General features: G+C 46.6%; 1 protein-coding gene across 1 annotated transcript; it reads right to left on the reverse strand.

Moving 5' to 3' along the window:
• Positions 1–6,284: 6,284 nt before the first annotated feature.
• LOC119437153 (three prime repair exonuclease 2) lies at positions 6,285–23,099 on the reverse strand. The gene is made up of 3 exons (XM_037704228.2): positions 22,736–23,099; positions 12,636–12,848; positions 6,285–6,705 (listed from the first exon to the last, which is right to left on the reverse strand). Exons 1-3 carry the CDS (start codon positions 22,749–22,751, stop codon positions 6,395–6,397), a joined length of 540 nt encoding a protein of 179 aa, XP_037560156.1. The 5' UTR covers positions 22,752–23,099; the 3' UTR covers positions 6,285–6,394.
• Between the last annotated feature and the right edge of the window lie 3,566 nt (positions 23,100–26,665).

The raw sequence follows: 26,665 nt of genomic DNA on the forward strand, positions 1-26,665 counted from the left end.
CATAGACGAACTTTGTTCAGAGCAGTCACTGCACATATAGTACGATGCCAAGGGGATATGGTATGTGCCGCTTGGGTGGTATCCAAACGGCGCCCGACGCCCTTCTGTAAACATGCGAGCGGGGTCTCGCAGTACGAAGCGAAGTGCGGCTCAAGAGCAACAGTCCCTTAAAATTCCGCACGAATTTTGTGTGTTCTAAAACGTCATCAGCGCACTTTTATGTTCACTGAAGGGCGAAGGCCTCTCCCAGCGATCTCTAATTACCCATGAGCTCGCTAGCTTATTTCAAGTTATGCCTACAAATTTCCTGATTTTATTACCCCACCTAATTTTCCGCCGTCCCCGACTGCACTTCCTTTCCCCTAGCACCCACTCTGTACTTCTACTGGACCACCAATTATCTGCCATTTAAATCAAGCGGCATGCCCAGCTCCTATTTTTTCTCCTAATTTCAATTAACACTACCCCCTTGTGCTCTCTGATACACAGCGTTCTCTTTCTCTCTCTTAGCGTTATATATGCATATCATTTTTCGTGTCATCGCTTGTTTAGGTGGTCCTTAACTTATTCTCACACTTTATTGTTAACCTCAAAGTTTCCCCCATATGATAGTACTGGAAGAATGGAATGACTGTACACTTTTCTTTTCAACGACAGCGGTGAGCTCCCGGTCACGATTTGGTAATGCCGGCCGTATGCACTCCGACCCATTTTCATTCTAATGTACATTTCCGTCTCATGATCAGGGTTCACACTTTCTCGGTTAAGGTCCTCAATCAATTGTTGCAATGTGTCCCCAGCGTTGCTGAACAACGTCATCGGCAAGCTGAAGCTTGTTGACATATTGGCCGTTGATCATCGCCCTCGATCCTCCCCAGTCTAATAGCTTGAATACTTCTAAGCATTCAATTAGTATAACTGGAGAGATTGTGTCTCCTTGCCTGACCATGTTCTCGATAAGTATTTTTCCACTTTTCATGCGGCTAATTAAAACATGTGAAGCCACAACTGTCGCTGAGGCAGAGTCAAAGCCTGAGAAGTTGCGGATACGTGTGCTGTGTGAAGGCAAATATGGAAGTTACACATAAATTGTTATGTCCGCGGTAGCCGTAATAAAAGGCATTCGGAACTTGGAGCGGAGTTTATTCAGAGGGACTTGCACGCAGCGTGGTCCGAAGCCGTCTCTGGTTGCTCTGTCTCGCGTCTGCTTTTGCGTCTCTCGGGAGCCGCCGACGGGGAGAGAGTCAAGAGTTGGAGAGAGGGTGCCGCGTTGGCGCAACGCGTGTTGCGTTCGGAGGAAGGAGATCTCGGAGACATAGCTTTAATGAAATAATTATTGAGTGGTCAGCCGTATGCCGCAAACACCCCGGCCTTTATGTGAAGTTCGTTCAGTCCTTCAGTACGATCCCTACGATATGCACACGCCGCTAATTACAAAGAAATGTCATAGCTTTGCCCAAACCCGTTAAATTAAGTGATATCGAAGTGTGCGCTGCCGGGAGAGCGGACAAGGCAGCATAATTCGAGCGACGTCAATGCTGGTCTTGCTGATACGACCGGGCCATATTGACCGGCTTTTTCGCGCCGTCACGTTGGCCTTGCTACTGCGCAGCAGGGGCGGAGCACACTTTATGTAGACTGTTGCGGCTGAACGTAAATTCTTGTGCTGGATTGACAAACGCCTATGAAGGGTTTCTAAGGTGAGAGTGAGTGAGAGAAGGAAACTATAGAAAGAACATCGCACGAAGCGACTGAAAGACGTGAGTGACGCCATTTCGCCCAGGACTGATGTAAGTCTGGGGTTTAGAATAAGCATCTCCGGCCTATCATAGGAAGGCGATGGCTGTCGTTTGCTGTCGCATATTTTTTTCCCGTCTGCTTTTACTGTTGGCTGTTGCCCTTATTGGCTTTGTTTATGCAAATCAAAAACGTAGTGTCTCGTGTTATACGTCTCTTTGTGGTTATAAACATAAGCGTGTGTGTGTGTGTGTGTGTGTGTATGGTGTTTGTGCGTGTGTGTGCGTGTGCGTGCGTGTGTGTTTAGACGCATGCGACAATTATTCGCTTCGTTCGTGAGATTCGTTTTATCTCACATCATCACAATGGTGGTACGTCATTTTATACGCCATTTCTTTTTTTATGTAATCGTGTTGACGTCCCACGTCATATCTTAGACAGTATTGCCATTCGTCGTACGCATACGTTGGTTCACACCATAGGCCATATAATGAGCGATACCGGGGGCACAGACACTACGTCGCTTCAAAATTGTGCTGAATTAACACTATGAGCTGTATAATAGAAAGCTGGGGCTAACAGCACAGAAGACGACAGCAAATTGTGCAGCAGCAACAAGTTTTGATAACTAGAAACGTTTAGGCGTTTCTGCATTCTTTCATGTCGCATGGAGAATTATAGCCTTAACGCGTTGGGAAAAATAGTCATCCGCAGCCCTATGACCAAGAGAAAGCCCAAACTAGAAAAAAATACGATATAACTGGGCTCCACACACATCAATGACAAGCTTGACGGTTGTCAGGGACGTACACTGCACTTATGTTTCATCATCATCATCATCAGCCTATATTTATGTCCACTGCAGGACGAAGGCCTCTTCCTGCGATCTCCAATTACCCCTTGTCTTGCGTTAGCTGATTCCAACTTGCACCTGCGAATTTCCTAATTTCATCACTGTTGTGACGTCATGCGATAAGCCATTCTCGTGTCATAATTGCGGGTTCGCAAACTACTGCTGGCTGCGCATGCGCCGAGAGATAGCCTGTGCATATATACGCGCTCGAGTATCGTTGTGTGTTCTCTTCTTGTTGTGAGTGGAGGCTGCCAGCGTGCGCCTCGATAAGAAAGTGCCTCGAGCGACCAGTCGCGCGGCAATTCTGCGTGTGTTCACGGCCTCCTTTCACGCTCGGAAAAATACTTTTATGTAGCACGTACGGAGCAACAGAAAGCTGTATCGGTAGTTTTTTATGTTGCTCTACAATTTTCTCATTTACACTTTGATAATTAGGGCAGTACTTCTTGAGTTAGATAATTACAATTAGCTAATTAAATCTCAGCAACGAAAAAATTACTGGCGGCTGCTCCACTGCACTGGAAACGATATGCACTAGGTTTGCTTCGCGTAATGCCGTTCCTCTTTTTTTTAAATCGTGCTGCGTGATAGCTGGGACACCCTGTATATCTTACACCGTGGCCGAAACTAAATTGCTGTTCCCTGCGATTGTAAGCAGTCTTCAGCACGACTTAATGTTACATCAGACTATGCATGCTTCTCACATGCATGACTGTACCCCACTTAGCAAATATTAAGGGTGGGGAAACACCTGTACACTATTTTAATTTGATACTAAAGTCTCAAAATGCCAGACCTCGCATCATCGGCGATATCGTGACGTCAAAAGAGATTTTTCGTGTAGCAATAAAGCTAATTATGCTCATGCTCATTAAAAAAAGGTAAAAAAAGAATTACCGAGAGTGCTGTGGATTTTTTCTGGTTTCACTCGTTCCTGACATGTGCAGCAATCACAGGAATGGAGATTGCTACTGTATTGTGACGTCATGATGTATCAACCTCCTGGGTACTAAAACCAGAATGGTTTGTATAAGCAACATTTATTATAGTAAATTACTTAGGGTGCTCTCATGCTTTTCAATATTTTGCCTAAGCTTTAAATCATTTGCAGGTTCATTTAATGCAAAAAGAAGTAAAAGAAAAAAAAAACGCATCCGAAAAAGTTATGTCGGTACTCCTTTAACAGCAACGTAATTGTCAATGTGATAAAATTGGAAACAAAATTGTGCAAAAGCAAAATGCTTGTCACCTAAGCTATCGTCTGGAATGCACAGTCGGACACTGTGAGCTAAAAAGGACAAGATTTCCCATTGTGAGAGTGGTGGAGTACATTTGATGCGATTGAAAGCTGAGCAAGAGCCTATGGAGGAGAGGCATCACAAATAAGCCCCCATCCCATAAGTGCGCTCGTTGTACCAACAAGATTATATGCACTGGGAACAGTGAGACTGCCTGCGGCATGCACAATTGCAAGTAGTGCCGCCCGAGTGTATGGGAGCTGGTAGCGAGACCAATGGCAAAGATGCATTGAAGGGATGACATCCAACATTACATTGCATGGCCTTTCGAATGCAGCGAGAGGCATTGTGGCCTCGTGGCAATAATTTCAGCAGCGTAGCAGTGCAGCAGTGGTCAGCAGTGTAGACCGAGTGGTAGCTAGGGTTCTGTGTTTTTTGAAGATCTTTGTATTAAAACTGGAGGGTTGGCTGAAGTTTACGTTTGACAAAAAAAATTCAGGGTTCGTCCTGACGTTTCATTGTGCCCCTAAATTTGAAATGAGCAAGAAGAATGAGGGCAACCAAGGGGTTCCTTTTCATTTGAAGCCAAGTAACAACCACATGAAGCTCTCATTATCTGTCGCCTTATGTGGTTGTTACTCGACTATAAATTGCGAGTGCGTTGGCTCCTTATCATTGCATTTACGAGGCTTAACAGGTTTCAAGATTGTCAATGCACAGGCACATGGCATGTAAAACATGTTCATAATCATTTGTGCAAATTATTTCAGCAATGTACATAAAGGGAAGCCTATAAAGAAAAAACGAGTGCACACTCTCTTTGATACCGGCAGTTACCTTCGCTGCTTGAACAGCTTGAGGCTGGCTTGCAGTCGTATCAGATAGGTTTCTGTGGTATCCCACAAGTCCCTGCTCTGGATGCGGACACTGAATTTACAGCAACGTAATAAATGTCAATGTAACATGTACCTTTTTTTTCTAATATTAAGAGGCACAAATATTACAGAAACAATAATCTCAACAAGCAGAAGGGGTTGTGGGTTTTCCAGCACTGATGCAAGTTCCAATATCTGCGACTGAGAGATGCTCATGACATACTCTGCTGTACTTGAAGGAAGTAATACAACCAGCAGCCACTCACAGCATCTACGTTTGCCTTCGATGAAAAAGACGATTCTATATGTTGAGTTGATGCATTTGCGTGTTTTCTCAGCAGCAAACTCCCGTAGTCATTATTTGCATGTGAGACTTGTTTGTGGTAAACAAGAAGATGTAACTTTGTTTATGGTAACTCGCCATGCCATGAAAAGAAGTCAAGGAGGCTTTTGGCATGTGGCAAGAGATAGAAAGAGAAGAAAAAATACAGCGAAGAAATAACACTCGTTTCTGTAAGTGCTCACATGGGCTCACACCTTTCAGATCGCCTTGTAAATGTACACATTATGGCAAGAATACGACAATGAACTGACTGCTTTGCTCAATCGCTTTAAACTGCTGAAGCTCAACACTTCCTTCTAGATATTCCACAATTCTTCTGGCTAAATGTTACATAACAAGTTTTCATGCTCTATGTAGCTGCAAGCCCCTTTGCAAAATATCTTCCTTGAATGTATACATAAAGCAATGCTATATATTACGGTGATGTCTTTTTCTGCAGCCTGTATATCCAATGACTGGGTTTAACTCTGTCACTGGGTTCGGTCTCATTTAATAAGTAGTAATATTATTATACTGTCCGAGGTGCATTTAAGTGACGAAAGTTTCTGATTTAGTTGCAGGTTAATATTAAACCAGTAATCCACCGTTCACAACTTAACATCAGCACCCTAAAATTTAGTCCCCCCGAAATAATTTCACACCTGTAGAATTCCCACAGCAAATGCCTTTTCAGAATGTATCAGATTTATCAAAAAATCTTGGCACTCTTTACGATCCACCAAGCTCCTGCAGCGCAAACATTGATGCCTTCAACCTGACATACCCCCTAGAACAGAGGTCTTTTGACTGCACCACACACGTGTAACAGCAAAGCCAAGAGGCTGGAACCCACCACCTTCCTACACCCACATGGGGGCCACATTCTGGAGCATGTGGTGCTTTGCATGCACATACTCTAACAATCGGCTTCCCAATCGAGCACAAATCTCGGCGAGTGCTCGGCTGTCAGCCTCCGCTTCGTGCGCTGAGGGTATCTTCGTTCCTACAACACGCTCATAAACACTTTCACGGCTGAACGTCACTTTTCTGTTACCTTTCGCCGAGTGAGAACTGTTATTAGTGCTTGGCAGTGTCAGTGCTGTGCCATATGAGGCCAGGCCATTGCTTTCTTTGTGTAGCTTTGAGGAAGCAGCTTTGTTTCCATTCACAAGTGCCTTGTTTATTGCCGATGTTGATGGCGCATTACTGCCCTTTGCAGGATCATCATCGCGAAAAGGTCGCCGCATCACTGATTGGTGGGAGCGCTGCCCAGTCTGTTCATTGTATGAAGGTTTATCCTGTGGTGTCGACTCTGTTGGCCTCTCCAAAGGCTGGGACTGTAGCTCGTCATTACTGTCCTTCACCGACGTCACATTGTATTTTCGAAGGCTTCCCAAAAATCTTTACCAAGCTCACCCAGTGCTGTGACCTCAGTCACCTCCTGAAGGTCAGCAGCATCACCCAAGATATCGCGGAATGCTGGTAGTGAGTCGCAGCAGAAGAAGGCTGTCAGGTCGATGCCGGGAGAGGTGTGCAACTCGGCTCGCAGCAGCGGAAAGTCAAACTTGTCGCCATTGTGCGCCACAAGACAGATGGACTGTTGCAGGGTGTACAGGAACTTCACAACGTCGGCGACTTCGCCAAAGGATGGGCACCTCTGCAGATCCCAGATGTTCAAACCTGAAAGGGCAAGCAAGGCAGTCAAATGTGAACAGAACTTCCGTGTCTTGTCACAGATCGGGGGTGGGGGCAGCCACAATCTGTGAGACACCCTTATTTTTCGAAGGCCCACTTGTATTCGAGTAGGTTTTGCGGCTTGTGTCATTGCGGCATGAAACATTTCAGCCCTTTAGTGTCAGCTCACTACAGCATAAGCAACACCAGTGAATCTCCCCCACACCCCCATAATTAAAGCCACCAAGTGAAGATTTATATGCGGCTTATGCTACAGTTCCTTATTTTTGGTGTCTGTTGGGAAATTATAAACTACATAGAGGAACAACTAGAATTAATTGTGCAGCATTCGCTATGTGCAGACGGTTCACATGCACACGAGTACCGTACGTGATAAACTGTTATAGTAATATGGTATACGCTTACGAGACATGCATCCAGCTATACTTGGCATTTCTTCAGTGGGGCAAGCATGTTTATGACATTAGAAAAATAGAATAATCTTATGCATCTGTCCTACACATGCAGAGCTCACCATTCTAGAGGTACATGCAATGGCGGATTTTACTTAATAGGTTCTAAAATGAAAGCTGAGCTATAAAAATGCTCATAATTTTAATATGAACTGGTAGCAAACATTAATTGCATGCATGTTGCCATACAATATGCTCCAGTCAGTTTTTGTCCTAATTCTTTGAAACCACACTGTGAAGGAAAGTACTAAAAGACAAAGACAATGCAGAAAGGCGCACAGCACTTTGTGCTAGTCTGGGTCATGTCTTTTCTTTGTTTCATCTTTGCCTTTCTGTGTATGTGTCTTTCTCTCCCTGCTATTTTAAAGCTTCTTACTAAGGAGCCTTCACAGCTGTCATTCTGCAGAACCACTGAAATAAATTTTTGTGATACATTACACACACATACACGCACACACTGAAAGATAGCATGTGAACAAAGGCGGCACATGGCCATATGAAACCCATACAAAAGAGTCCTCTCAAAAAATTTCAAGTCAACCACTGGTATTTCCAGTGTGAAAACCACTTTCAAATGAACAACAGGCACATAATGTGTCCACGATGCAGAGCATAGCAGAGCATAATTCAGTAGTTGCTCTACAAAATTTTATCCGAATGACTGGTACTTTTGACTGTCTGTGCTAGAAATTCTTGTTCTCCTCTATGGGATGGATGAAACTCCAGCTAAATAACTATGCCAGACTGACCATCATGGCATAGGCAGAAATCTCCTTCGCTGGAGTGTGGATGGGATTCAGGTGACATCGCACTTTTGAAGAGAGGTATGGAGCCATGAGCCCAATTAACTCCTCCCCTCACTTGATGCACCCCTGGCAGACATCCATGTTTAAAATTTGCAGAGTGGCTATCCAAGGTACCACATAATGCACAAGTTGCAAGGCTCTTACTGCAGCTACTAGTGTGCAGACAAGCATGATGTAATAAAATTAATTCGTTTTGTTAAGCCATGTGTGGCATTTTGTAACTTCTGTACATGTACAGTATGACAGCATATGGTTGCAACATGGGGGGAGAGGTGACAAGCCTAAGCTGAAAGGCTGCATCAGCAATTATCTAAGGAGGGAAGAGAAAGCTTGCATTCTAGCGCAATGTGGGGCCAACCAAAGATGGAAACAGCAGAGTGGTGAAGACACGATGGCCAAGGATCAAAATTGTGTGCAAAGCAAGAGGAATGCCAAGCACTTTGCAAGTACTTCACAGCACCTTCGACTGTGCCCAAAGACTTTCCCTTCTGCCACTAAGGAATTCGAGCGGTGTGTTGTGCAGAATCGATTCAGATATGTGTGTGACTACCTGTGGTTTTACAAGTTACCAGTGTGAATGTCTAGCAAAATTTGTTGGTGTGATCGGTCAATGCACAGCAGTTCGTGATGCTTGCAGTGGGAGAACAGTACAGACCCATCAACCAGGGTTAATGCTGTAATTTTTCCATGCAATAAAAGAAGCTCATCTTTGTCCATTTCCATTTGGGTTTTAGGCTTTACAATGGCATTGCTTACAAGATGAGTCCTCTTCTAGTCTGAGGATCATTCCACCAACTTTAATTGCTTGCTTGGCTTTTCATTGATTCATTCAGTTATCACATTCTTAAGGGAACTGAAGCACTGAAGTATATCAAAATAATCGGCTCATAGAGGAAGATAAAACATCTTTAGTATGACAGAAATCAAGTTTGATTAAAGAATAAAAGATGCTTTACCCTCTCACACAAAAAAGCGCAGACTTTTCAGCCGAAGGGTCCAAACATCACAGGAGAAGTATTGCTGCTCGATATTTTCTGAAACAAATTCGCTACCAGAAGTGAACAGGAACATGAATCTGCAGAATTTAACTGAGTGATCTGTTGTGCTCATGTATTAAAATATCAGTACAACACAATTTGTATTCTACCGTTCTCATATTGCATAACAGCGCATCAGCGCACTTCGAGCATAGATCAAACTGTATTGCACTCATTTTTCACATGCTTGGCACTGGGAAAACGGAAAGGAGGCACATATGCAGAACTTAAAAATGGTATGCAGGCAGAAGAACGATGACTGGGAGAATAATGTCATCACAATAACACAGAAGTAGAATTCATCCGGTTCACCACAGACATGGACTAAGATGGAATGTGCAGGGTGAGGTGATACACACTTGCAATATGGGACTTCTCTACTATTTCAAAAGTGAAAGTCATAGTTCCGTATTGCCTGCTTACCTTTTTGCATATAAGTTGCCTCTGACTAAAGTATACCGAGGTTTTCATTTTTCACTACTAATCTCATGTTGCATTTCTTCTTCAGTTACATTTGCATGTTGGTGCTTAGATATGTACTATAATTAATTTATGCCTTTTATTTAGCTTTGTTACAATTGCTTGCTACGCTTTTGTTAATTCTATGAAATTCATTCATGTTCCTCACTGTGTCTTTAGGTTTCAGAAATCCTGCACCGTATTTTTTTTCTTATTTAGGACTCTGTAGCAGAAGACATGCTCATTCGGCAGCATTTTATATGCAGAGTAACCAGCCGTGGTAGCCCAGTGGCCATGGCATTGAACTGTTCAGTTCGAGGTTGCGGGTTCGATCCAGGCCGCGGCGGCTGCATTTAAATGGGGCCGATCGAAGTGCAAAAACGCTCATGTGTTTCAATTTAGGTGCACGTTGAAGAACCCCAAGTGGTCAAAATTAATCAACTACGGCATGCCTCATAATTAGATTGTGGTTTTGGCACACTAAAACCCCAGATTTTAATTCATTCACTTCACTTCAATACCCTAAAGACCCATGGGGCGGGAAATACATCACTACACTGAGCACACAACAACAAAAGAAACAAAGCCAAAATAAGTATGAGATAAGTGCTAAATACATAAGTACAAATATATAGACCCAAATTATACAAACTAAAAGTGCACAAGCAGATTAGTACGTTAACACAAGCCACAGTTTCAATGTGAAAAGTGCGCAGCGGCACTCAGGCACTCTGCACAGCCCCATCCAAGAACTCTGTGAACTTCTAACAATGAAGGAATTGTAGCCATGCCTTTCCATACAAGTACACTGTATGTCAGTGACAACGTAAGAGTGTAATGGCAAATGCACTGCTACCCAACTAGAAGATAACTTGTACAGATGCACGAGCCAATTATGTTCGCCAGTTGCCACTTATCTGCCAACTCTCCCAAGTTTTCCATGAAGTTTACAAATTTAGGATTATTCTAAGATTTTACGACTGTGTCATCAAGTTAATTGTGTTTGCGAAAACATTTTGTTCGTCTTCCTATTGTGAAAGGATATAAGAGGGGTACCTGTTTCGAGCAAGTTTATTCAGACAAGTACCTGAAGCAGGCCAAATTGTCGACAGCAAAGTTACTCAAAACATTGCGGTGACCTAAAAACAGTTTGTTGGTTGTCAGTTTGTGCTGTTCAAAGCTTGCTGCTGCTGGTGTGCTGTGTCTAAAGGTAAATCATCCTTTATAAAGTGCGTATACTATGTGTCACAAAAGGTGTGTACTCAGGGCAAATTATCTTTTTTAAGGTGCACTGTCCCCTCCCCCCCTCTTGCTTTGCAGTTTTGTCCACGGAATTTTTTACGAATTTCCGGTTCATAGGTGTTGGCATATTTGTTTTCATGATGTAACAGAGGAGGCAAACTCTCAGAAACTAAATATCCTTGGAGTGCAGAGCAAGTGCGGTATGGTTTTGTTGAAGTTTGTCACCGAGTATATACTATTTACTATAAACCAAAAAAAGTTAATGGACCACGGAATCTCGGAAATATCCGAGCAGCCTTTAAAAGTAGCCAGTAAAACCGTACATCAAAATGTTGTCCGCATATACCAGTAGAGGCTCGAAATGGGAATACCAGGCTGCGTTCTGAGGCTGCGGAGATATTCAGCTTTTTGTCAGATCCCTTGATCCGTAAATTTTTTGGTCGATAGTACATGCTAAATAATTGCGAGTTTGATTCACCAAATAAAGCTACTTCTAGAAACATGCCACTTGATTCCCATCCTGCCATGAAAGTGTCCTACGTATGCAGTCAGTTCTTTGTCGGTGGCTGTGGCTGCACATGGCAAGACTGAGCACATATGGGGCCCGCCGCCCTATCATCTTCGAGGTAATCTGCGACATGTGCAAATGCTGGGTGAGCCAAGATGGCTCGTTGCTTCATGTGCGCTGTCTTCCCGCGTAATCTCAAGTTTCCGAGACACTTTGACACAAGAGGCAGCATGATGCATTCACTCCCCGCTGCCAGCGCTCTTCATGGTTTGCGGTCATTGAGTGACATCTGTTTATGTTTGTCTGTGCGCACATGACACCATGCTTTTTAATATACAAATTAGTAAGGGATTGCTTACTGCAAGTTATTGGACCGATAAAACTACAAACCTTACTTTATGTAGTTGTAAAACACATTGCCATCACTTAAATGTGCCTTTCCAGGTGAAATGCGACTTTCAGAAACTGCTTCAGTGTTACTTTGTGTGCTGGTGCTGATGCCTGCTGATTGATAAAAATAAACAATAATTCAGCTCCACTGCAAAAAAGCTCATTTGCGTTAAAAGAAGTAGCAAAGAACCTATAATGCATGCCTGGTCACATGCTGGAGGTGTTGCATTTAAACGGTAGAAGGGTGGAGATTTTCAAAATCGTGTTGCTATGTGATAAAAAAATTGCAACTCAGTGAACATCCAAGCTAAGATATTTCTCCAGTATGCTTAAATTACAGTGCAATAAAGGTGACACCGGTCTTTCGTGGTCCTAGTTCAGCCAACTATGCTTTGCACTATGTCAGTGGAACTAGTGCATGCTTAGCACAGATGCCATTCTCCTCAACTTTTTCTGTAGAGCACAGCACAAATTGGCTGTATTTCGAGTCAGTCCTCTCTCTCTCTCTCTTTCTCTCTTTGATCAATATTTGGGGGGTTTGTCACGAGGCATTTGATCTGTAGTAAAAAAAAATTAAAGTAGCGTTGAATCAACACATGCAGCCCTTTGTGATGCAAGTACTTCGCCAATGTATATACAACAATTTTTTGGTCCATTATCCACGATTATAGTCCCATGGAATATGAGGCTTGTGTTTATAGCCTCCCTAAGCATCTTGCGCCTGATGTAATCCACTTGCAGTCCTTTCCTGACAAGCTTCTTTATCCATGTGCCAGCACTTCTTCCCATAGCCTGACTGTGCACAATAATCTGGCACACGTTCAAGTAATTTGTGACAGAGGCATCGTGCACTTCGCGAGACATCTTTGAAACCATCAGAACGGTGCTTCACTGTTCTGATTGGTGAGTCAGTTCACTCCAACGCCTTGGCTGGAGTGAACTGACTTGGCAAAAAAAAAGGAAGTGGCACGAGTGTGTCCCCAAGCAAAAATAGAATCCTGAAGAGGTTAAAGGACCTCACCGCTGATTCGGGCAACATCCACCGTAATGGCATTCTGTGGCTGCACGTAAAAGGTGAGTTTGTGCTGGTAGCGCAGTGGAATCTTCAGAAGCTTCCGTGGCACAGCAATCAGCGGCAACTCAATCACGTTCACCTTGCGCCGTGGCATATAACCTGGCAGGCCGGTTGTATTAAAGTCGAAAAATGCCAGGGTCTCAATTTGTCGCGGCTGCCCTGCACCACAAAAGTAACAAAAGTCAGTGCCGAAGACTTAAAGGCAACCATACTGCTTCAAATAAAAACACTTCCTTTGTTAGAGGGACACTAAAGCAAAACACTAAATTAGTTTTGACAGATAAAGCATTCTTTGAAAAATCTGTTATCGTTAATGTCGAAATAATGGGTCGATTATTCAAAGAGAAAATGAAGGTCAAAGTTTCAGTTGCTTTTAATTTCGCGCCGAATACCAAACGCCGGTATGTCACTGACGTCACAGATTTCAAAGTATATTTTCTTATTTAGGCCGCGTTGGCCCAGCAAAAGTTCCAGAAGCTTGCCATGTTCAATCTATGGCGGCTCCTTTAGAACACAATGTAGTCTATCTTTACCACTAAATAATTAAACAGGTCCTAGAAAACGCTGTCAAAATCAGACGTTGCAGCGAGTGGTGCGGAAACTTAAAGGAGGCAATGCCACCCGTGTTTTGTTGGGCTTTTTTATGGCTTGCCAAGCGTATTATCGTGCTAAGAGTGGTGTTTTTGATATTGTAGAAGGGTAATTTACTGATGCAGAAGAAATCATTTTTCTCTTTAGAAAATTTTCATTATACGTTGGAAGTCACATGCCCGCTAAAGAGTGTTCTACCGCAATAATATTTCAAATTAGTTCACTAATAGCAGAGATGGAAATAATTGAAGGGCAGCGAACCCATGATTTCAGGAGGCGAGCGTCACCGCCAACACGCGCTCACTCTCTCCACTTGCCCCGTTTAACATCCACAAGTGAAATTCCTTTCTTGCGTTTTCCCATACGGAGCCGGAGGATAGCGTGATGAATACGTCACGGGCCCCGCATTTTCTCTCTCGCGCGAGCGCGCGTTTAACGCGCGCGCGAGAGCACGCGCGCGCGCGCTTTTGCTGAGTGGCGAACTTTTGCGTTTGTGTCGTTTCGCGCAGCAGACGATTTTGGCGCGCTGTGCTCGCGAAAACCTGATTAGCGGTATAAATCAGTCCCACAATCACGAGCACTGAGGCAGACACGAGAGGATAAAAGAGCATGATCGCGGCGCTGGAACACGCCGGAAAACAACTAAGTTTCGTTCTCTTCGAGCGAGACTGCACGACGTGTGGACAAGCAGACGAAACGGAAGTACATCTCTCTCACTACGGTACGAAGTAAAACAAAAACACTCAGCCATTCTGTTTGTATGTCTTGTTATTTCTCTAAACATTAATTCGTCTACTGAAGCAAGAGATTAAACAAATAATTGATGTTGCCCTGAATTACTCCCTAAGTCACGTCCCTGAGTGACATCACGACACTGCCCTGTACGTAGGCGCACTTGTGCGATTGACGTTGACTATAGGCTCCGTTCAGTGTACAGAGGGCGCTACAACCAAATACGGCAAAACGCTTTGCAGCGCCAATGGTGGTAGGAATGTGAAACACTGAGGCGGCCGCTCCGACCCCCGCGGCAGCTACTGAACGTGTTCCAACGCGCGCGTGACGTTCAAAATATCGCGTGTGCTGTTTTGCGGCTGTAGGCCGATAAGCTGTATTGAAAATTACTTTCATGCGCTTACACTCGACAAAGGAGAGAATCTGTATGTGGCGGGCCACGTTTACGACGTGAAGGAGACCGACGGCACCGACTTTAGGGCGAAGTGTCACTCGCAGCAAGGGAAACAAGTGTTCGACGTTTCCTTGCTATCGTGCTTTTTGCGCCGTTCATGAAGTGTTTGGAGCAGATCCTGCTCGTCTGCTTCGGCATCCACGGCGAGCCGTCGTTCTCGCTGAAGAAAACAAGAGGAGCATGGTTGCGAATACTACGCAGTTCATATACTGACGACACAGTGCCTTATGTATGCGGCCGCAAGCAAGAGCGCCCATGCAGTAACCGAATGACTTCTTCACGAGACGGTAAACGAGGCAAACACGCCACAAAGCGCTGACGAGAGGAACAGTCTCACGGCAGGCGCCACTTGGTGAACGCATTTGAAGTTTAGATGTTACACGCACCACCACTACCCCCAAAATCAACGCAAACCGACTTTACTTACTTCGCTGAAAGTATCACAGAAAAACGAAATTTAACCATTAATTACCGGACTACACGCATGCAAGCAAATCAACAAAGATTCGCATGCAGCCTACAAGAGCATTTGAGGCACAAATTCACGCGTAAAATTTCGCGCTACGCAAGCTTGCTGTGCAAAACGTGCTCCATACTAGAGATGGGCAAAACGGCTCACTTCAGTGAGCGGCTCGGAACGGCTCAGCTCACTGAAATGAACCGGTTCATTTGAACGGCTCACCGGTTCACTTAAACTTGTAACCTGTGTTATGCATATTATATAGTTATGTGGCTTTGAAAAAAAAACGATATATGCATAATTTAATAACCGTGTTATTGGTATTTTAGCTATGTTGAGAGAATACTTTTACATATATTAAAAGCATGAATTTTTTGTTGTAATGAAGCTTTCTTTTCTGGTATTGGGGATAAAATGCTTATGATACTGTGACAGGCAGAATGCGACGTACCTTTTTCAGAAAAAAAAATATGTAACTTCATCGTCATTATATAAGCTTGTCCGTTTTTGAGGGTACTTTAAAATCAACTTTTGTCAAACTAAGAACACAAAATGATTGTACATTATGTTTCAACTTTATTCGTTTATTCACATACGTACGTTCACTATAATATGAGTAAGCTGTGACGCCATGCAAAATGAATGTAGAAATCATTTCTTGAAGTACAATACAAAAATCATACGAAAGATCCACAAAACTGCCGCACGTACATTTCGTTTTTTCTCTCTCTCTCTCTCTCTTGAGTGCGCGCGCGATACTGGCGATCATGCCACCATACACCAGGACAAAAAAAAATAAAAAAATAAATGAAGTTCTGTTACAACACAACATATCATTGGCCTCGTTTTATTGACGTGCTAATGATACACGCTCAGAAAATGCACTGAAGTGGATGTCATGGGCGACATTTTCATGACCACTATTTAGCACAAATGAAGACCAGGACGTAAACTGTACGTTCACCTCTTGTCGTTAAAGGGCCCCTAAACCACCCAGAGGTCGAAATTTAGTTCTGGTGTTGCAGTTGTGCACGAGTGTACAACGAACACGTAGCCACGGGAATTTTTCGAAATGGTGCCGTAATAGCGGAGGTACCCGCGTTTGATGACCGAAAAACAGCCCTCGCTCGTTTCGCTCTTTCCTTCGCTACTCTCCTCATCGGCTGGTCTCCCCTCCTCGCCGAGTGCTTGTCGAAAGGTCACGTGACATACGTCATCGCCAACGCGCTTCTCAAAACACTGCATACTTCCGGTCACGTCCACGCTAGCGGCACATATACCGACGGGGAGCCGACCGCCAGTGCCGTAGAACGTCTGCCGCGCGAGAGGTGTCCAAAGTAGACGGCAGTTCGGCCGGCGCCCCACCCGCTGCACCATCAATGGCCCAATCGACGACCGCGAACCTGCGCGCCTCCGCCACCGGCAACGAAAACATCAGCTGCAGCCGAGAGACGACGGGCTCGGCTGTGCTCGCATCGCAGCCGGCGGCGCCGCTAATATCAGCGTATTTTTCTTCTTTGTGTACAATTATTGCGAAGAGCGATAACAACGTTAAGAAAATATTGCGGCTTGTGAGCGTCGGTATTTCATTTCAAAGCGCCGTCCGTTTTAGCTTTGAAGGGAACCAGAAAAGGCCTAGCGACGATATCGGTGCCGTCGAGCGATCAGCGGCGGTGAATCTGCCGCACAAATGAGTCCCGGTCTCATCCTCTCTACGTACGGCAAGGAAATCTCACCGTTTGCGAGCAAGAACCGCTGTCGAAGTGGCGGCCCGCGAATGGCAAACGGCGTGCGATGAGTTACCGTGCCGGTAACGTGAACTCAGCGCTTCTCGGCTACCCGCTGTTGCTGCGGTGCCGGCCCGTGTTATGCGAAGCGTACCGCTATAGACCCTGTGTTGCGCGCACGTCTGGAAAGGCCAACACTGTCGCACTCTGTTTGTGCAGCTAATCAGACCGCTAAGCACGACTGTGTTGGAACGCTAGCGATTTGACACTTGCGTTGCGGGCTCTAATTACCGATTCGCAAGGGCGCACAAACGAGCAACACGACGAGGAAGAGCAGAAAGCGCGCGTACCTGCTAGCAGACTAACCGGAAGTCGTAGGTTCTTGTTCAATCAACGGACATCGTTTCCGCAGTTGAAATCACCCGATTCCCCCTGCTGACATCGTGACGACCGCTGGGGATACCGGAAAGGCGAGGGGAGGAGAACAACATTGTTTTTTTTTTTTTTTTTCTTGTGGCACTCCCGCAGCGCGTAGCGCTGCAGCGTTTGTCATCATTGATCGTGACGGCATTCTGAACTCGATGAGCGTTTACTTGAAATGTTCAAAAAATATCTGAGATGGTTTAGGGGCCCTTTAAAGACACGGAAGACCATCTTCGAAGTGTTATTGGACCATCGCACGATGTGCGATCGGTGAGAGTCGTGCGACATCGTTCGCACAGCAGCAGGCAACGAACGGTACCATCCTTTGCCAATTAAGACTTCTTTACTTCTCCCCTCGGTGGCATCGGGTGCCACAACCATAAGACGCACAAAAAACGGGGACTGCTGCGCACACCACATACTGCGAGCGAGTACCAGTAGCGCGAGTCGGCCCACACCGGCCACCATTCGTCGGTCAGAAATCGAAAAACATCGAAACCCAGCAGAAGACCCAGATCTGACGGAACGGTTCGGCACGGCTCATTCAAGGAGAGAGAACCGGCTTCCTCACTCCGAAAGAACCGCCACTCACTTACTGAACCACAGCTCCCTCGGTCTTCAAAAGAGCGGCCCGCTCCTGAGCCGGGTCTATTGAAGAGTGAGGGAGCCGAGGCGAAAAGCGCGGCTCGCTCCTGAGCGCTCAGGAGCGAGCCGGATCTTTTGAAGAGCGAGGGAGCCGTGGCGAAAAGAGCGGCTCGTTCCTGAGCGCTCAGGAGCGAGCCGGATCTTTTGAAGAGCGAGGGAGCCGTGGCGAAAAGAGCGGCTGGCTCCTGAGCGCTCAGGAGCGAGCCGGATCTTTTGAAGAGCGAGGGAGCCGTGGCGAAAAGAGCGGCTGGCTGCTGAGCGCTCAGGAGCGAGCCGGATCTTTTGAGCCGCTCTTTTGAAGAGCGAGGGAGCGGTGGTTCAGTGAGTGAGCGGCGGTTCTTTCGTTCTTCAGCTTAAGGGCCCATTCACACTTGCGACTAGGCGAGGTCGCGCGACCAATTGCGACTGGCGACCAGAAAACTACTCAAGACGAACGATGTTCACACTTACAAATGCGACCGACGAGTCGCTAAACCGAAATGTATCACGATATGCCGTTCACGTCTGCTTGAAATGTAATCGCCGCGTAAAATAAGCGTCAGCGTATACGAACGTACTGTTCCTTCGCATCTGATTGGTTCAGCTGTTCTGCGACTGCGGTCGCGCGACTGAAAAATCGAGCAGTGAGCGACTGGCCCGAAACGGTCGCATTTCGAGAAAAGCGACCATTTGCGACTACTTGCGACTGGTCGTTTTGCGACCAACTTGGTCGCGCGACCTCGCCTAGTCGCAAGTGTGAATGGGCCCTAAGGCGAGGGGGTGAAGGCGACTCTTGCGAGGAAGGGCGGGAGGGCAGTTGCTTTCTCGTACCGCTAAGAGATGTCGACTCTTTGGAGGAAGGGCGGGAGGGCAGTTGCTTTCTCGTACCGCTAATAGATGGCGTGGAAGTCGCACCCAGCAGAAGACCCGGCTCTGACGGAACGCATCGGCACGGCTCTCTGAACGCGAGAGAACCGGCTCCCTTTCTCCAAAAGAACCGCCGCTCATTTTTACTGAACAACCGCTCACTCGCTCTTTAAAAAGAGCCGCTCACAAGATCCGGCTCGCTCCTGAGTGACCCATCTCTACTCCATACACTTCCAACCGGGCTAAGCACACAAATACAGTTGCAGAACCTCAAGCAGCTAGACCTGGCTAGAGCTTAAAGCATATAGTTACAATGACACTAGGAAAACGCTGTTTTCACAATAACTTCACTCTTCGAACAGCAACAATCTCTTTTCCGTCGTTCTTGCTCCCACGGGCGGCCTATTCGGTACAATTTCACGCCAGGCTGGCCTTCCTGGTTGTGGCAGTCTTTTACACAGCAGTACCGGCACTTGTTCCTTTTCCGTACGCTTTCAGTCGATGGATTAGAATTAGTCGAACTGAAGGATGACATTGTCTCAACGCCAGAAAATACCGAACAGCACCATCGACGCCGCGCCTACGAATCGACCCCGCGCGACAGATGGCACAGCAATCGCAGCAAACTTCACTGAGTGGAGCCTATATATGCCACAGCTGCAGGAGCGCGGCGCCCACAAGGAGAAGGGCAAACGACATTTGGAAAAGTGTCAATGAGAAAATTGTAGAGCAACACGAGAAACTCCGTTTCTGTTGCTCAATACGTGCTACATAAAAGTGTTTTTCCGAGCGTGAAATAAGTCCGCGAATACACGCAAAGTGCCTCGAGCGGCCAGTACGTGCTGCATAAAAGTGTCTTTCCGAGCATGAATGAAGCCCGCGAATACACGCAGAATTGCCGCGTGACTGGCCGCTCGAGGCACTCTGCGTGTATTCGCGCGCATCTTTCACGCTCGGAATCACACTTTTCTATAGCAGGTATTGAGCAACAGAAAGTTGTATGAGGAGTTTTCAAGCGAAGCTTGTATTCGCTCACAAGTTTCGGTGGCGTTGTAGTCACGCAAAAACTCACGCATGGCGCATACCCGCATTGCATATGCGGGTATGAGCCTGGGAGAGAGAGAGAGAGATTATAGTTGGAAATGGTGAAAAATTGGGTTAAAGTGCAGCGCGATAACTGTCTCTCAATAGAGGACACTTCAACCGCGCTGCACAGGGGGATGGGGACTGAAAGATAAGAGAAGGGAAAGAGGTCGCAGGCGCAGGAGCGGAAGCAGCAGCAGCATCATCTAAGGCGCCACAGGCGCGTGGGGTCTACGTGGCACACTGTCGGAGAGAGAACACGCCGCATGAAAAAAAAGAAAGAAAAAAAAAACCAACAACAACAACAAACAAACAGAGGAAGGGCGTAGCCGCCGAGAGACACCCGCCGGACCCCAACGCCAACGCAGCATCCCGGACGGCCCCGAAAGAGCCGCCGGGAGCCCACAGGGGAGGCCTACAGGCGGTCGACCAAACCCACGTCGTCGGCAAAGTTCAGCAGTGCGCGGAAGAGTTTGCCGTGGCTCGATGTGCAGCCCGAGGGGTGCAAGACGTCCTCCACCGTCAAGCAGGGGAGGTTCTGCGCGCGGTAAACGCGGGCAAGAGTGGCGCGCGCCGTCGACAGAGCACTGCGCTCGCACATCAGATGTTGCAGCGTCTCGACAGCACCGCTGAGCCCGGGATATGCGGGTATGAGCCAGGAACAAGAAAGAAAGAAGAAAGGAAGGAACGGAAGAAAGAGCAGCAGCGGGGAATAAAATCACTATATAAGAAAAGTACCGCCATCCTTTGATAAACGCCGCTTCTCTCTCTCCTGTATCTCCGATTGGACGATGATAGCGCGCTCTTTTCACTTCTTTATATTTTTTTTTCCGCCTCAGAGCCATGTTGAAAGTCCTCTGCGCAGCCGCAGTCGTCGTCGGCGGCGGCGCGCGCCCGGCCTGAAAGCTTCAACGTGGACTTTCTAGGTGCGCCACCGTCGACTTGGCTTTCGCAAGCAAAAAGTAAAGAAAAAAGCAAGCGCTTTAGGAGAGGGGGCGGCGGAGGAAAGAGTAGATGACGGTACTTTTCTTATGTAGGGACTTTAGCGGGGAAAGCTGCGCCGGCACCGGATCACGTGACGCGCGCCACCAATCAGGTTCGTTTGGTGTGACGCGGGGAGGGAAAGGGGGTTCGCGCGCGCTCCGCCGGGCTTCCCCCGCCTCAGATAAGTTTCCGCGGCAGAAGAGGTGCTACTGATTTTTTCCCTTGTTGCTCTACAATTTTATCATTGGCACTTTTAATCTAATTTTAATATTTGAGAATTTGATCAAATAATTAAAATTAATTGTGTAATTAGGCGGAATGCAAAAAATAATCAGAGTATCTCCAAGCGACGGCAAACAACACTACCTTGATTCTGTCCAGCTACGTGGCATTTGCGTATTTTTAAATCTTGTTGCATGATAGTTGGGACACCCTGCATATCAGGGTGTTCATTTTTAAGTTTTACGGAATTTTTAGAAATCGCCTGTGGCAGGTAGCATGATTCTTATCATTGAGCTGGGTTATTCGATGGGGCGGACATTAGTAGCACGAGAAATGGAAACACACATTCAACTAACTAACAAAAATTCACTAATTAACTTCTTAGTTAATTACTTTCCGACATGTATCGCAATTTACGAATTGTAGCCGGTGAGCTTGTCAGGCGTGTTCACTTGGAATGAATTTCCAGAATGACACCATTTTGGAGATATGCATCAAATTCGCCCCAAAAATGCACTGTTGTTCCACTTACTTTTTACGAAAATGCTGTTTTATAGATTGAAGAACAAAAGTAACTGGAACGCCGATGTATTTCGTCCCACACTTTCGGAAATAACTCCAAACAGGTGTCTCCCTATAAATTCATTTCAAGTGGATACGTCTTGCAAACTCACCGGCTACAATCCTTAAATTGCAATATGTGTCGTGAAGTAATTACCTAAGAATTATTTAGTCAATTTTTGTTAATTAGTTGAATATGTGTCTTGATTTCTCGCGCTACTTATGTGCGCCTCTTCGAATAACCCAGCTGAACCGTAATAATTATGCTACCTGCCACAGGCGATTTAAAAAAATTCCGTAAGCTTAAAAATTAACACACGGTATGTTATTTTGACATACAATAGTGAAGCACCGGTTTCGAGATATCACCAAAATGCGCGCCACAGAATAAAATTAATTTCGTGTGGGACAAAACTGCACGGAACGCCAACGCTTATCGTAGTTCCAGGACGCCTGCAGGGTCATGCCTCGATAGCTGTTTTAAAGGGATACGGACACAAAATCTGAAAATTTTGAGAAAATGCTGGAAAGGAATCCTCAGTCAGCGATTACACCGAAAAGAAGTAGTCACCTAGCTCATTTTTCAGCCGACGGCTTTATTTTAGGCGTTTTCGTTTAACACGACTATATATTTTAACAAATGAATGAGTAAAATTTTTTTTACCTGTACACTCTAAACAAAATGTATATACAGGAACAAATGCCAATTGTCCTTCTGTCTGATTTCTATTTAGATCGGGAATTCAGGTGTGCGATTAAAATTAGTGACATTAACTACAAGACACTGCGCGCCCGTCAGGCGCGGGCATCTGCCTAGCCTGGGTTGTGTCCTTTCCTCCGAAAACCTGTCCTGTTGGGTGGCGTGCGGTGATCCGACTCGATCATCGATCCCAGAAGCTTGGCACAGCGTGGCCATGAAGTGAGCAGCCAACCTAATAGACAGTTTTAGCTGCACTTACAAAAAAAATGATCATAATCTTACGTCGTCAGCACACATCGCGATGCACTGAGCTGTCGAAGAATGGCCAGGCAAGCATGCCACCCCCCTTAAAAGCTATTCGCAGGAACATCACACGGCCACTTTTGATCGCGATCGAGCCCGATCTGGATCGAAATTTTGGACCGCGATTGGCTCTCTTCCGCAGATTGAGCAATGAAGCCAATCGCGACCGCGAAATTCGATCCGGATCGGGCACGATCGCGATCAAAAATGCGCCGTGTGACTATCCGTATATGACATCGAAAAAGTACAAACGCGTGTCCTGAATCTCCTGACAGACGTCAAACAGCCCTCAATAAAATTAGTGGTCAGACATACCCGGCGGCCTGCCCATGACGACTGTGGTCGGCGACGTCCGTCTTTCAGCCGCTTGTGTCCAGCCCGATGGTTCGTTCACGTGCTGCAGCGTTGCGATCCGACTGCCGCGGTCTAATCAGTTAGTTGCCACTGATTGCCGCAGCCCTCCGCATGCTTTACGTACGGCCGCACGCGGGGAACACCAGCCCGCCGAGAGCCATCGCGTGCGCGTCGCAACCGAGCACGAGAGGCGGACACACCGCTTCCGTAGAATAAAGAACGCCGCTTCGCTGCCGCCGCGATAAGGGGCCCGCATTGAATGATTTCCGTGCATCGAAGCCACGCTATCGTCGCTGCATTGCGGTGGCTATATTGCTTACGCCCGTCGCGCTGACCTGCTGCTTCCGCTCCGTGGTCCGCAGCCATGCGCAGTTGCAAGTAGTTTCTAAAAGGAGTCGGCAATCAGCACGGTTATAGTGGACATAGGTAAACGTAACAAAGTGTGGCAACCGTCGGAGTGATTGATTGCCCAAGTGTCGTTTCGTTGTGCGCTGTTATGTCGGTTTCGATAGCCTCAAAGCCGCAGAGCGCAGAACTACATTTGTATCAGTTTCTATTCAACCGCACATGGACCTGCAGCGCGAAATACAAAATTCTCGAGTTTCAGCTCGGGGCGGGGCCTGGAAGTTAGGCAAGAAATCACGAATTTCAGAGGCTAATGCCGTATTGCCAAGAGTGAATGTAAGTTTTACCTGTAGGCAAGGAGGTTCCTCGAGTCAGTGTGGATATAGTGAGATTCTAGAAGCTTGCACGGTGCCCCCTTTCAGTGGCGCACCGACGGAAGGGGGTGTTCGGGTGTTGTAAACCCCCTCCCCCCCCCCCCCCACGTCCAGCCCCACCAGTCCAACGTATAACTTCAGCGCTCTGATCACATTGTCATTACAATTCAGGAGGTGACTTGAGTTCAAAATTTTCTGATTAACAAAAACAATCTATCACTGTCTCGTATTTATTCATTCACCCTTAAATTACTTTCAGTAAAACGCTGGAGAAATACACATCGTCATCATCCTTGGTGTCATTACTATAATTATTAGCCATTTCATTTGCTGTTGGATTCCTGTGGCTAAAGCAAGGACATTGCATATTATGCAAAGTGCTTGCTTCCCCCCCCCCCCGCAAAAATTTAACCTCCCCCCCCCCCCTTAGCAGAGTTTCTGGGTACGCTACTGCCCCCTTTTGTTCAAGGGCCAGTGTAGACCCGTTGCTGAAATGGGCGCACAGCTTGCCATCGTGTCTTCCCCAACCACCCAGTCGCGTACGCTGATATTTGGCAGGGACAGGCCTGGGCAGCTCTGCGGGAATCCCCTCGCCAGACGAGAGAGGGCAAAACATTTATTGTAGAAACTCGTTCGGGTCCAGAAGCTTTTTGTCCACTAATAATAGTCACTTTTTCCACAATCAGACGTACGTGAGCCGACGCTTACGCCGGCTCGTACGTGGCCACACGTACTCAGACAATGCCTCCGAAGCACTGAAGCCTCTAACTACTCAGGCTGCTTTGCAAATAAAGCAGTTACTGGCGGCTGACCGGTCTTTCGGACACGGGCAATGCCTGAAAATGTCCGAATATTCCGGTGGTCTGAAAAATTAATATCGGCGGTGAACTCGTCATTGTTGTTTTCGTTTTAAAGCGCCAGCACAGCAGAAAATTATTTCACAGACTTTTGCTGTAGAATTTACTTTAAATTTTGTGATGGCCGAAGCCGTGGGTGGGTTGCCCTTTCATCCATTACGAAGCCCGGTGTGTGGCGCGGAAAGTCGCGACGTGGAGATACCGCATACGCGACCTTGACAGTTTAATGAGAGCAGCATTCCGGCCAAGTTGGTAGTCCATTACTAAAGTATTATTGCGCAACAAAAAGAAATGGACGGGAGAGAAGAACACACACACCAAGCGCAAACTGTCAACAGAATTTATATAGTGCCACTGAATCGGTTTATATGTGTGAAGTAGTATAGACTGCGCATGCGCTTACGTGAACTAAGTGCGTCGACTCTGTTCACCGCGTGGTGTAGAATTTCCCGCTCACTCATGTGGGAAGCAATATATCGGGCAAACTGCGCGTTTCCTCAATGATCGGCTCCGCGAACACGGCAATAACGTAAAAAATAACACCGGTGGGTACTTGGCGATTCATTGTCGCAATCACGGCTGCAAACCTATCGAAGACGATTGCACGATTGTGTACCGTGGTAGGACGCAGCTTATCCGTGAAATAACTGAAGCGCAGATGATTGGAAAATTGGGTGATAAATGTGTTAGTTTCCCTTCACTGGCTCTCACAGAAAAATAACTAAGTTTCTTGGAGGCGGCATCGCTTGACTCGTAACTATGTTACGCGAATACGCAATCCTTTTTAGTTCATGTAAGCGCATGCGCAGTCTGTACTGCTTCACACACATAAACCGATCCAGTAGCACAATAAATTTAGTTGAAAGTTTGCGCTCGGTGTGTGTGTTCTTCTCTCCCATCCATGTCTTTTTGTTGCGCAATAATACTTTAGTAATTGACAGTTAAGCCTGTGTAGTTTAGCCAGGCAGTTTTGCCAGGAATTTTTTTTAGAAAGTGGCGGGGGTTTTTTAGAAAGGGGCGGGAGTCTGCTAAGTCCTAGTACGTGCAGTGTGCAGACGTACATATCTCTGCTGTTATAAAGTGTTCCAAAAACAAAGAAAAAAGCACTTCGGACGGCCAAACTTTTGTGCAGCACTGCTTGTAGCTCCACGGACCAATTTTTGCAACCAAGATCTTATCGAGCGTTCCCAATCCTATCGCAGTGGCAACGTGAGCAGAGACAGCCAGCTGCGAGAGCAATGGAAGCATGCACGTCCGACAACAGTAGCCACAACTTTGCCACTGAGTCGTCACCCAGCCTCTCCATACACGTTTTCGCCGACCAGGCGAAACCGCCAACCTACCCTCTTCTCCGCGCTCCTCTCGATGCCGTTGCCCCACCTCACCGTCCCCGGTCAATTGCGGGCACGCCTCCCACCAAACAAAATTCCGACTGCATCACTGCTGTATGTTGACGCGCGCGTTAAAGGGATGCTGAAGAGAAAATTATTTCACCTGCACTAGTAAATAACCCTCCTACAATGCCAAAAGAGCCGCCGGTCTTTTACCGCGAGAAGAGCCAATTGCTAAGCCAGAAAATGCGAAAGAACAAAAGACGGCAGGCGAAGCCGCCTCCCGCACCAGCTCGCCTTGACGTCATATATTTTGGCGGAGTCTGCTAAGTCCTAGTTCATTATTTATCGGTAAAACTTGACTACGTTGTGTTCTGAAGGAGCCAATGACGGAACATGGCAAGTTTGACAGAACATGGGAGTAAAGGACACGGAGAGTGGATAACAGAGAGGATATAAAAAACACTGGCTCTCCCGCAATCGAGAGCATGGAATGGCTACCATACGGCGTCTTTTTGTGCCTGTGGTGCCGCCACCTTCAACCGCTTTTATCATTCCAACAGTGCAGCGCGCTCAGCGTCTGTCGCTACTTTCTCTTCTTGTCGCGGACTGCTCACGAACCGCTGGCGTTCAAAAGAGCAACCCTATCTCAGTGACAAACGATGACAATGAAGTGTATGGTGCCCTCTATCTGCCTTTTGAACGTGGCTATTGGAAATGACAAATAAAACGTCAGCGCACTAGAAGTGACAGCTTGAGTGATATTGCGAACAAACATTAGGAAGAAATCGGAAGCAATATTTTTCTAACTTGTTTGGGAAGTAACTATAGTCGGGTACAACTTAAGAAGACAGGAGAGGCCCCACCCAGATGACCCAAGCGCGGCAGCCGATTGCCTCCTGCGACTAAAGAAATGGTCCCGCTGACGCGACTCGGCCCAGCTCGAAGCGCGGGCTGCCATGTTCTCCGTCGGCGGGGTCACCG

The sequence above is a fragment of the Dermacentor silvarum genome, chromosome 1 (assembly GCF_013339745.2).
Source record: "Dermacentor silvarum isolate Dsil-2018 chromosome 1, BIME_Dsil_1.4, whole genome shotgun sequence".
NCBI lineage: Eukaryota > Metazoa > Arthropoda > Arachnida > Ixodida > Ixodidae > Dermacentor > Dermacentor silvarum.

Bases quoted from the DNA above. Each gene is read 5' to 3' on its own strand.
- LOC119437153 (XM_037704228.2), bottom strand. The intron at 6,706-12,635 runs GTGAGGTCCTTT...TTGCCCTTTCAG, and splicing joins GGATGTTGCCCGAATCAGCG to GTTTGAACATCTGGGATCTG.